Consider the following 12,148-nt stretch of genomic DNA (forward strand, 5'->3'; position numbering starts at 1 on the left):
ATACTCGTAATAACACAATAAAGGAGTAACTATTTCACTTCATATTGTTCAACCCTAAATGTATATATGCTCTAATACTGCTAATTTTGTAAATTTAAAATGGCTACCTTGCTTTAGCTTTTTAAAAACTTGTTTTGCAAACTTCTTATTTTGTATTAAGATATAGCCAATTAACAATATTGTGGTAGTTTCAGGTGAACAGCGTAGGACTCAGCCATACATATACATGTATCCATTCCCCCCAGACCAATCCCCTCTCCCATCCAGGTTGGCACATAACACTGAGCACAGTGCCATATGCTATACAATAGGTCATGTCGGACTCTTAGAAGAAAATCAATTCAGTTCAGTTCAGTTCAGTCACTCAGTCGAGTCTGACTCTTTGCGACCCCATGGACTGCAGTATGCCAGACCTCCCTGTCCATCACCAACTCCCGGAGCCTACTCAAACTCATGTCAATCGAGTTGGTGATGCCACCCAACCATCTTATCATTTGTTGTCCTCTTCCCCTCCCGCCTTCAATCTTTCCAAGGATCAGGCTCGTTCCCAATGAGTCAGTTCTTCTCATCAGGTGGCCCAACTATTGGAGCTTCAGCGTCAGCATCAGTCCTTCCTTTGTCTATTCAGGACTGATTTCCTTTAGGATGGACTCGTTGGATCTCCAATCCCTTGAATGTGCCAAATATGACCGTTTCTTATATGGCCCTTTTACTTCTATAGACTTCTCACCTCCTCTTTCTAATTCTACAAATTCCAGTACTGGAATAGGCTACACTTCCTCAGGCCCCTACCGTCTGCACGTCCAGTTTATGTTCCCTTTAGTTCTTTCCTTAACTCTTCTTTGGGTTAATAGGTGATTTGGGTTTTTTTTCCGGCACCTACCTGGTGCATTTCTCTAGCGTAACACTTAATTACACTGTGTTGCAGTCGCTGACTCCTTATCTGTTAAGACTGTGAAGTGTCTTCTTCTCCATAGTTCCTAGCAAGATGATTGGTAAGGAGTCAACGGGTATTAGCTGTTTGAAGGAGAAAGCATTGCAACACTTCAATACCATTCACTCGATTAAAACTTTTCAAGCTGCTTTCAGTTTCACTTCAATTACTTTCTTTTATTGACCCCTTTCTCTTCGCACTCTCTTTTCCCGTCCACCTACAATCTTTTCAAGGAGCGCACCTAAAACTTCCTGTAGGTGCCCGGGCAGGTTGTCAAGCCTCACTCACTCCCGTAGGGATTCGTCACGGCAACGCGATGACGTCACGCGTAGCGCTGACGTGCCGCCGTCAGGTCCACCCGCAGAGACTTTGGAATCTCTTTTTTGCCGTTAATCGGGGCAGCTTGAATTCTGTTGGTAAAAAAAGCGACGAGTGCCAAAGGTGGGACGTCAAGGATTCTTGTTTCCCCAACGCAAGGTAATTTGCTTTCCTGAACGACGCTCCGGCAGCTGAGGGCCCGCCCCTGAGCGCCGGCCGCGGTCTCCCGGGGAACGGCGCTGTACGCCGGCTGCTGGGTGGGAACGCGCGTGCGCGGGGCGCGGCGTTCGCCGGGACCCTCGGTAACGGGCGTGGACGTTGATTTTGACAGAGAATGGCTCACTTCTCTGGTGAGGACGAAGCGATGCTGCAGGCGATGTTGAGGCAGTTGTTCCAGAGCGTGAAGGAGAAAATCACGGGTGCTCCCTCCCTGGAGTGCGCCGAGGAGATCCTCTTACATCTGGAGGAAACGGATGAAAATTTTCACAAGTAAAATTCCTTTTGATGTCTTAAGCAAACAAATCAGCTGATCCAAAATGCAGTTGGATAAAGACGGTTATATGATTGTTGTCAAAACAGCATCCAAGTTGGAGGTTTACGTTTTCTTTTATTTATTTAGATACCAAATTTATTTTTTATTTCTTATTTAACAAACTTTCTGCTTCCCCTGTGTTTTTAATGACGTGACCGACATATTCTAATTATATATTTTTTTCTCCTGGGCAACATAGTAAATTATTGTAAATTATTCTTGTTCGCTTAAGAATAGTTCTATTACAAGTGATTTCTGTCACTATACCTCTAAAGCTTTGAGTTCACAAGATCCTTGTTTCATTGCTGATCTGATATTTCAGTGGCTGCACCAATTTTGACTTCTGAGCACTGCAGGAATACAGGAGAGATTAATTTCTTGTGGAATAGCTTTGTTGTTGTTTGTTTACTCTTTGCGACCCCATACACTGTAGCCCACAAGGCTCTCCTGTCCCTGGTTTCCCAGGCAAGACTACTGGAGTTGGTTGCCATTTCCTTCTCCACGGGATCTTCCCAACCCAGGGACTGAACCTGCGTCTCCTGCTTGACAGGCGGGTTACTTACCACTGGGCCACCAGGGAAGTTCATGGGATATCGAAAGTGCCTACCAAGGGAGAAGGCGCCTACTCAGAAGTCTGTGCGGGATTTGGATAAGGTACAGCGTGCTCTAGGTTGGAAGCAGTAGGTAAGAAGTTTAATGAGAGAGAGATCATTTGAGATAAATCTTGACAGGTGTATTTCTTTAGAGATGAGTATTTTTTCTTTTGATTTGATTCATATGTATCATTTAAGCCTCTCCAATGAAAATTTACCTCCAGGTGCCTCAATTTATTATTAGTAGTGATATTTTTAATTCAATTTGCTCTCAAGAGGATGGCATTTAACATTTTTCTTGTTATGTTAGCTTTACTGACTTTTGGGTGCTCTGAAATTCTTATCTGGAATTCCTACCTGCTTTTATGTGGGCATCAGGGGATCCTTGAGCCCTTTTAATATTCTGTGCAAAAGTTTGTGTTTATTTGCAGTTTTTTGGAGGAGAACATTACAGTTTTCTCCCGATTCTCAGGGAAGTTTTAAGAAGTGTGGGAGGAGTTTTTTCTTAATTAGTATTTCTGGTTATACATATGGTTTCTTTTGTATTTCCTTGATTTTTTATTTTTTCATTAAATCCACTACTGATAGTTGATATTGCATGATAATATTCTTTATTTTGGAGATACCAGCTACTGCTGCTGCTAAGTCGCTTCAGTCATGTCCAACTCTGTGTGACCCCATAGACTGCAGCCCACTAGGCTGCGCCATCCCTGGGATTTTCCAGGCAAGGGTACTCGAGTGGGTTGCTATTGCCCTCTCCGGGAGATACCAGAGACCAGCTTTTATTGGTTAGCTATTGATTCATTACTTAAACAGACAAATATAAGAAAATTTCAACTTTTTCAAATTCAGATTTGAGAAATGTCTTTTACGTCATTAATGTCTTTTATAATCATGTAATACTAATTTGCCTGAAACAGAGCCACATCAAGCATTAAATTTGGGGTTAAATTCTGTTTTTTAGTTCACATGCAAATACTTCTTTAAAATATTTTTAAATTATTGAGTTTTTGTTAGGATCATATTCTGGGAATTTGTCTATTTAATCTATATTTTCAAACTTATCTGTATAAAAGTTTTTGTTACTATTCTAATCTTGTTGTTTAGTTGCTAAGTCATGTCTGACTCTTCTGCGACCCCATGTACTGTAGCCCACCAGACTCCTTTGTCTGTGGAATTTCCTAGGCAAGAATACTGGAGTGGATTGCCATTTCCTTTTCCAGGGGATCTTCCCAACCAGGGATGGAACCCATGTCTCCTGCATTGCAGGTGAATTCTTTACCATTGAGCCACCAGGGAAGCCCTTAATATCCTATTACTTTTTTGAAACATAGTTGTCCCATTTTTTATTCTTTTTTTAAAAATTTGTGTCTTTCCTCCTTTGTTCTTCATCTGTTCTGCTAGAGGTTTATCAACTTTATCAGTCTTTTCAAAGAACTAGCTGTTAGCTTTGATCTTCCTTTCTATTATGTATTTATTTTATAGTTCGTAAAATTTCTGCTCTTTTTTCCCTTCCTGGGAAACTTTAAAATTTGTGATGAATGCTTATTTATCTCTTTTATTTGCAGCTTTTCTTCTTCTTCTTCTTTTTTTAATATAAGTATTTAAGGCTACACATTTGTCTGTAAGTATTGCTTTAGCTGTGTCAGTTTTTAAATGCTTTTCAAGTTAAAATTGAATCATTATGGTTCTTGTCAGCAGTGCAGTTACTATTGTAATAATGTCAAATCATCTTCAGCAGTTTATTAGATAGATTAAATGCCTGCTGATTAACTTGCATCATTGCTGCTAAGTCACTTCAGTCATGTCTGACTCTATGTGACCCCGTAGACGGCAGGCTCCCCTGTCCCTGGGATTCTCCAGGCAAGAACACTGGAGTGGGTTGCCATTTCCTTCTCTGAACTTGCATCATTAACGTTTACTATTTGATTGGAAAAACCCAGACACAATCAAATTATAATAAGTTCGTAGTCTTAAAAGTACAATTTATAATTCTAAAAGTTGTTTGAGTCATTTGTAGTCTTAAAAGTACAGATAAAAAAATTCATGTGTTAGCTGCACTAGCCTAAGATCTTTGTCTTAGGAGGAAGGAAGTCCTTATGAAGAAGCAAAGAGGAGATGCTTGTGTTTGGTGTTTTCATAGCATCTTACAATCTTAGAGTTTGATGAGATCCTGTCAGTCCAGGTACTCATATCTTGATTTGTCTTTCTACTCACTAAAAAACTCTCCTCGAACTTTAAATGTCCTTGAGTCACTTAGGTATATGTTGCCACCCAAAGTGTTTCATATTATATATCAGAATTATGTCATCCCATCTCCACTATCAGAACAGTAGTTCCTTATATCTGCCTGATGTTGTCCTGATGTATTAGCAAGAAAAATAATCTTATTAAATAGATTAACAGGGAAAAGCAGTATCTCTAGGCTATTGGCATTTTTGTAAGATGATGATTGTTCAGAGAATTGAGTCCATGGATGATGGAATTTCAGGTAGTATAATAAAGTGACAAGGGGAAAATGCAGTCATTTGAGAAGTCATTGTATAGGCAGAACAGCCTTACTGAGGATTTGTTCCACATGCAGCTGCCCTAGTCTATGCTTTCCATAGCCTTTAAAAAACTTTTCTTTTACCCTAAACTGTACATGTCCTCTAAAAGACCCAGGCTTTCTTTCTTTTCTTTGAAACTGGCAGCTAGGATTTGAGCCTTGCAGGAGAGGAGAATGGTAGGGAAGAAGGCATTGCTTTCATTATGCGTGTATGTATTGTATAAATTTTTACACTCAGATTGACCTCTTATTAAAAAAAAAATTCCCTGGTTTTCAGTCTTGACTATAGTAGGATTGATTGGAGTTCATTTAAAAAAGCACTGATGATGAACCTTAACCTTAAATGTATCAAAATTTCCGGGGAGTTTGGTAGAGGGGGAATGGCAGAGGCCTGGACTAGGTATTTTTGATAAAAGCTCTCTCAGTTCATTTCAGTTGCTCAGTCATGTCAGACTCTTTGTGACCTCATGGACTGCAGCATGCCAGGCCTCCCTATCCATCATCAACTCCCAGAGTTCACTCAAACTCATGTCCATTGAGTCGGTGATGCCATCCAACCATCTCACCCTCTGTCATCCCCTTCTCTTCCCCACTTCAGTCTTTCCCAGCATCAGGGTCTTTTCAAATGAGTTCAGTTCAGTTCAGTCGCTTAGTCGTGTCCGACTCTTTGCAACTCCATGAACCGCAGCACGCCAGGCCTCCCTGTCCATCACCAACTCCCGGAGTTCACCCAGATCCACGTCCACTGAGTTGGTGATGCCATCCAATCATCTCATCCTCTGTCGTCCCCTTCTCCTCCTGCCTTCAATCTTTCCCAGCATCAGGGTCTTTTCAAATGAGTCTGCTCTTTGCATCAGGTGGCCAAAGTATTGGAGTTTCAGCTTCAACATCAATCCCTCCAATGAACACCCAGGACTGATCTCCTTTAGGATGGACTGGTTGGATCGCCTTGCTGTCCAAGGGACTCTCAAGAATCTTCTCCAACACCACAGTTACAAAAGCATCAATTCTTTGGTGCTCAGCTTTCTTTATAGTCCTTCTCACATCCATACATGACCACTGGAAAAACCATAGCCTTGACTAGACGGACCTTTGTTGGCAAAGTGATGTCTCTGCTTTTTAATATACTGTCTGCTGCTGCTGCTAAGTCACTTCAGTCGTGTCCGACTCTGTGCGACTCCATAGACAGCAGCCCACCAGGCTCTGCCATCTCTGGGATTCTCCAGGCAAGGATACTGGAGTGGGTTGCCATTGCCTTCTCTGAATATGCTGTATAGGTTGGTCATAACTTTCCTTCCAAGGAGTACGTGCTTTTAATTTCATGGCTGCAATCACCATCTGCAGTGATTTTGGAGCCCCCCAAAATAAAGTCTGACACTGTTTCCACTGTTTCCCCATCTGTTTCCCATGAAGTGATGGGACCGGATGCCATGATCTTAGTTTTCTGAATGTTGAGCTTTAAGCCAACTTTTTCACTCTCCTCTTTCACTTTCATCAAGAGGTTCTTTAGTTCTTCTTCACCTTCTGCCATAAGGGTGGTGTCATCTGCATATCTGAGGTTATTGATATTTCTCCCAGCAGTCTTGATTCCAGCTTGTGCTTTATGAAACCCAGCATTTATCATGATGTACTCTGCATATATGTTAAATAAGCAGGGTGATAATATACAGCCTTGACGTACTCTTTACTGATTTGGAACCAGTCTGTTGTTCCATGTCCAGTTCTAACTGTTGTTTCCTGACCTGCATACAGATTTCTCAGGAGGCAGGTCATGTGGCCTAGTATTCCCATCTCTTTAAAAACTCTCTAGGTGATTCTAATATACAGCCAGAGTTGGGAACCTCAGAGTTAGAGCATGCATGTATATTGAGTTGCTTTAGCTGTGTCCAACTCTTTGTGACCCTCTGGGCTATAAGCCCATCAGGCTCCAATGTCCATGGGATTCTCCATGCAAGAATACTTGAGTGGGTTTCCATGCCCTCCTCCAGAGGATCTTCCCAACCCAGGGATCGAACCCATACCTCTTATGTCTCCTGCATTGGCAAGTGGATTATTTACTCCTAGTGTCACCTGGGAAGCCTGAGTTAGAGCTTACTTACTTGGATTTCAGTGAGAATTGCTCATTAGTTAGCTCTCTATAAAATACTTGGCAACCCTAATGATTGTAGCAGTCTCTAATGTAGGTGTTCATCTTTGTGGTCCTCTAATATGGTATATTTTTAGTGTGATAGAGAAGGAACACAATATTTATTGAATTGACTTTATTTTTGGTTTTACAGAAGAATCTACCAATGACTTTCTAAATTAGTGAACTCTAGTGTGTTTAAGTGCTTACTTCAGGAAAACATCCATTGTGTAGAGTGTTATCCCTGCATAGAGAAATCACTAAGAATTATATGTGGGCTTCAGTAATTAATTATGCATTTAGTAACGTTCATCATGATTCAGGCAAAGCCCAGGTAGCCCAGTGTTAAAGAATCAGCTTGCTAATGAAGGAGATGCAGGAGTTTGATGCCTGGGTTGGGAAGATCCCCTGGAGGAGAAAATAGCAGCCCACTCCAGTATTCTTGCCTGAAAAATCCCACTGACAGAGGAGACTGGTGCGCTACAGTCCATGGTGTTGCAAAGAGTTGGACACGACTGAGTGAGCACTCACATCATGATTCAGAGGCTTATTCTTTGGCCTAAAAGGTTGTAGGTAGTGTAAAATATTCATTCTTTTTTTCAGCATATAATCTTTTATATACTAATATGTAAGGTTGTTTATCATATAATAAATCCTATAATTCTGGAATATAACCTGTTTTAAGAATTCCACATATCAGTATTATAATTCATAACTTATCTTTTTAAAATAAATCATTACTGATACTTTTTCTAATCTGATCAAAAAATTTCTTGTTTATAATAGCTAAGAGGATGATTTCCTGGAACAAACTTGGTACTACATGTTTTATGTATTTTTTTCCTTATAGTAATACAATTGTGTATATTTTGAAATAGAAATTTGAACATGTCAGAAATTCACTTCACTGTACTAAAGGGGCGAGTTCCCAGGTGGCACTAGTGGTAAAGAACCCGCCTACCATTGCAGAAGAAACAAGAGACATGGGTTCGATCCCTGGGTGGGGAAGATCCCCTGGAGAAGGGCATGGCAACCCACTCCTGTATTCTTGCCTGGAGAATCCCATGGACAGAGGAACCTAGCAGGCTACAGTCCCTGGGGTCACAAAGAGTCAGACACAATTTAAGCGACTTAGCATGCAGCAGGTACACCAGAAACAACACAACATTGTAGGAATTTGCTGATCGAAGCTCCCAGAAATTTATGCTAGTTTAAAAGTCACCTGAGCACAGAATCTGTCTAGATCAGTGATTCTCAAATATCGGTCCTAGGACCAGCAGCTTTGGCATCTGCATCAGACTCACCTGGGAACTCGTTAGAAATGTGAATTCCTGTGCCCACAGTGTACCTGAATTGAGGCTCTGAGAATGGGGCCCAACAATTTGTAGTTTAATAAGCCCTTCAGGTGATTCTTATTCATGTTATACTTTAAGAACCACTGATTTATAGGATGACTTACTAGAGGGCCATTGCTAGAGGGTATTTGTTTAGCTACAGTTACAAAAATATGCACATTAATCTGGTGGCAGTGGGAAAGGAAAGTTATAGAGGAAGAATTTACATAATTATAGCATTTGCTAACTAGTTAGATCTGAGATGTAATGGAGAAGATTGTTTGAGGCTATACACAGGTATCCGATTGAAGGATGGTACCATTAACAAAGATATGTCAGAGGAGAACATGGCTTGCAGTCGGTGGATAGGATGAAAGATTTGGTATAGGTTGTGCTGATTGATGGACAAGGCAATGGCACCCAACTCCAGTACTCTTGCCTGGAAAATCCCATGGATGGAGGAGCCTGGTGGGCTGCAGTCCATGGAGTCACTAGGAGTCCGACACGACTGAGCGACTTCACTTTCACTTTCACTTTCATGCATTGGAGAAGGAAATGGCAACCCATTCCAGTGTTATTGCCTGGAGAATCCCAGGGACGGGGGAGCCTGGTGGGCTGCCATCCATGGGGTTGCACGGAGTTGGATATGACTAAAGCAACTTAGCAGCAGCAGCAGCAGCAGCAGTGCTGATTCATATGGTGATAAAACAAAGTAGCCTTGTCCAATGGGCAGTTAATATATTGGTTTACCTTAAAGATATTTTATGTTTGGTTCCAGACCACTGAAATGAAGCAAGTATTATAGTAAAGCGAGTCATATGGTTTTTTGGGGTGTTTCCTTTTTTCACATAAAGGTTATGTTTACACCTCACTGTAGCCTATTAACTGTGCAGTAAAGTTGTGTAAAAAAAGTACATCAGATCAGATCAGATCAGTCGATCAGTTGTGTCCAACTCTTTGCGACCTCATGAATCACAGCACGCCAGACCTTCCTGTCCATCGCCAACTCCCGGAGTTCACCCAGACTCACGTCCATCCAGTCAGTGATGCCATCCAGCCGTCTCATCCTCTGTCGTCCCCTTCTCCTCCTGCCCCCAATCCCTCCCAGCATCAGAGTCTTTTCCAGTGAGTCAACTCTTTGCATGAGGTGGCCAAAGTACTGGAGTTTCAGCTTTAGCATCATTCCTTCCAAAGAAATCCCAGGGCTGATCTCCTTCAGAATGGACTGGTTAGATCTCCTTGCAGTCCAAGGGACTCTCAAGAGTCTTCTCCAACACCACAGTTCAAAAGCATCAATTCTTCGGCGCTCAGCTTTCTTCACAGTCCAACTCTAATATCCATACATGACCACAGGAAAAACCATAGCCTTGACTAGATGAACCTTTGTTGGCAAAGTAATGTCTCTGCTTTTGAATATGCTATCTAGGTTGGTCATAACTTTCCTTCCAAGGAGTAAGCGTCTTTTAATTTCATGGCTGCAGTCACCATCTGCAGTGATTTTGGAGCCCCCCAAAATAAAGTCTGACACTGTTTCCACTGTTACCCCATCTATTTCCCATGAAGTGATGGGACCGGATGCCGTGATTTTCGTTTTCTGAATGTTGAGCTTTAAGCCAACTTTTTCACTCTCCACTTTCACTTTCATCAAAAGGCTTTTTAGTTCCTCTTCACTTTCTGTCATAAGGGTGGTGTCATCTGCATATCTGAAGTTATTGATATTTCTCCCTGCAATCTTGATTCCAGCTGTGTTTCTTCCAGTCCAGCGTTTCTCATGATGTACTCTGCATATAAATACATACTTTAATTTAAAAATATGTTATTGCTAGAAGTACTGTCATCTGAGCCTTTAGCAAGTTGTAGTAGTAAAATCAAAGGTCACTGTTGAAAGATTGCCGTAACAAATATAATAATAATGAAAAAGTTTGAAATACTGTGAGAGTTACCAAAATGTGACAGACACACAAAGTGAATAAATGCTCTTGCTGCTGATAGACTTGCTCTGACACAGGGTTGCCACAGAACTTCAGTCTGTTGAAAACTCAAATATCTGTGAGGTGCAATAAGGTGCAATAAAATGGGGTGTACTTGTATAGTAACAAGTGTGCCTTTATTCTGGGGAGACATTTTGGCTGAAGGAAGAGCTTAAGAAATCACTTGTTTGTGTTGAATCTGAAATTGAAGCTACGGGAGTGAAGAATATCCTTTTTATTTCTTGTCTAGGAATGAAGTAGACATTGTTTCCAAATTTCAGATGAGAAAACAGATTTCTTCCAGGCCACTCCAGCTAGAGTTTATCAGCTGGAGCTGGCATTCAGGCTGTTTTGACTCTGAGCTTGTACTTTTGCTGTAATACTACATGTTTCATAATAAATATCTCTACTTGGCTTTTGGGGCCTGAACTGTCTCTGGCAGGGCTGCCACTTACATTTCTGAAGCAGACTTGGAGATTCCAGGAAGCAGTAGTGTGTTCAGAGCTGAGGGAAAAATGGGCAGGGCAGGAAATCTCAGTTAAAATTGAGAATGAGATCCCTTGGCTACCTGGGTAAGATGGCTGTTCCTTAGTGGACATACAATCCCTTTATAAACATTAAACTGAAGACTGTATGCTGGATAGTATGATGGACTTATGTTGAAGAAAATTATTCAGGCTCTCCTTGAGCTTCTGTGCTACATATTATATGCAAGGCTTTTAGTACAGGTATATGTACAAGCTATAAGTCTTGAACATAGTGGCATTTACAAAGATGACCTGTCCTAAATTATCTTTGTCATTTAAGAGACCAAAAAAACTTTTTAAATCATTTAAAATCATAATATTAATTAACAACCATTGCTCTTTACTTTTACTAAATGTGTTTCATAAAGAATTACCCACTTTTGGAACTCTTGCCCTCTCATGTTTGCTATATTGTTGTGCGTTAGCAAATGGATTTTAATTTTGGCATCAACCTAAGAGTATGAAGGAAAATGTCCAATGTGTTGGATTTTCTGAGATACTTCTTTTTGTGAACATAATCAGGCAAAAGCTGATTAAGTGAAATTTAGGGCAGTTCAAAATGTACACAGTTTCCAAATGTACAAAAAACTTCTGATGATTGGAGCTTAACCTTTTCCTATTTAATTCTTTTATAATTACTGTTATTCTAATGTGGTTTTCTTCATCAACTTGAACAATTATAAAAGTCTTTAACAACTGCTTTCCCTATGCTTAAGCATCACATGCAAACCATAACAAAGTATAGAAAGGTCCTAACCCGTTAGTTTGTGTTGGTCCCGAAGTTTGCTATCCACTATTGTCATTTTTAAATGTGAATTTTGCCAATTTTCTCAGGAAAAAAAAACAAACAACCAAACCACAAAATTTTAGATTAGCTGAATGATTTGGGATGAATAACTAATTTAATCCTAGAGTAAGGTAAGAAATCTAATTATGTTACAGGTCTTTTTTGTGCTAACATTTTTTTGGGTACGGTTGATAGATGAATTCATGATATTTACTGCATTTTTCAAATATTTGTTTCAGCTATGAATTTGTGAAGTACCTTAGACAGTATATATGCAACACTTTGGGGTCTATGATTGAAGAAGAAATGGAAAAATGGACATCTGATCAGAATCAGGGTGAGGAATTTGGCTATGACACAGTTGTACAGCATGTTACCAAAAGAACTCAGGAATCTAAAGAGTGAGTATGCCCCCAATAATATTTTAAAGTAGTTTTTCTTTCAACAGGGTTCCTTGAAAGCACCCTTAACCCATGTCTC

The 12,148-nt window shown here is 40.5% G+C and overlaps 1 protein-coding gene across 2 annotated transcripts in view; it reads left to right on the forward strand.

The window, feature by feature from the left end:
- The first annotated feature begins 1,250 nt into the window (after nt 1–1,250).
- TBC1D32 (TBC1 domain family, member 32) overlaps nt 1,251–12,148 on the forward strand; it is a 206,302-nt gene continuing 195,404 nt past the window's right edge. The window contains exons 1-3 of one of the 2 annotated variants that reach the window (XM_010861791.1): nt 1,251–1,411; nt 1,584–1,741; nt 11,908–12,069. In XM_010861791.1, the coding sequence (XP_010860093.1) occupies nt 1,587–1,741; nt 11,908–12,069 (317 nt within the window). In that variant the 5' untranslated portion in view covers nt 1,251–1,411; nt 1,584–1,586. The remainder of the gene's footprint in view (nt 1,412–1,583; nt 1,742–11,907; nt 12,070–12,148) is intronic. The other variant, XM_010861790.1, reaches the window with a different exon arrangement.

The sequence above is a fragment of the Bison bison genome, unplaced genomic scaffold (assembly GCF_000754665.1).
Source record: "Bison bison bison isolate TAMUID 2011002044 unplaced genomic scaffold, Bison_UMD1.0 scf7180017864473, whole genome shotgun sequence".
In the NCBI taxonomy this organism is placed as follows: Eukaryota; Metazoa; Chordata; class Mammalia; order Artiodactyla; family Bovidae; genus Bison; species Bison bison.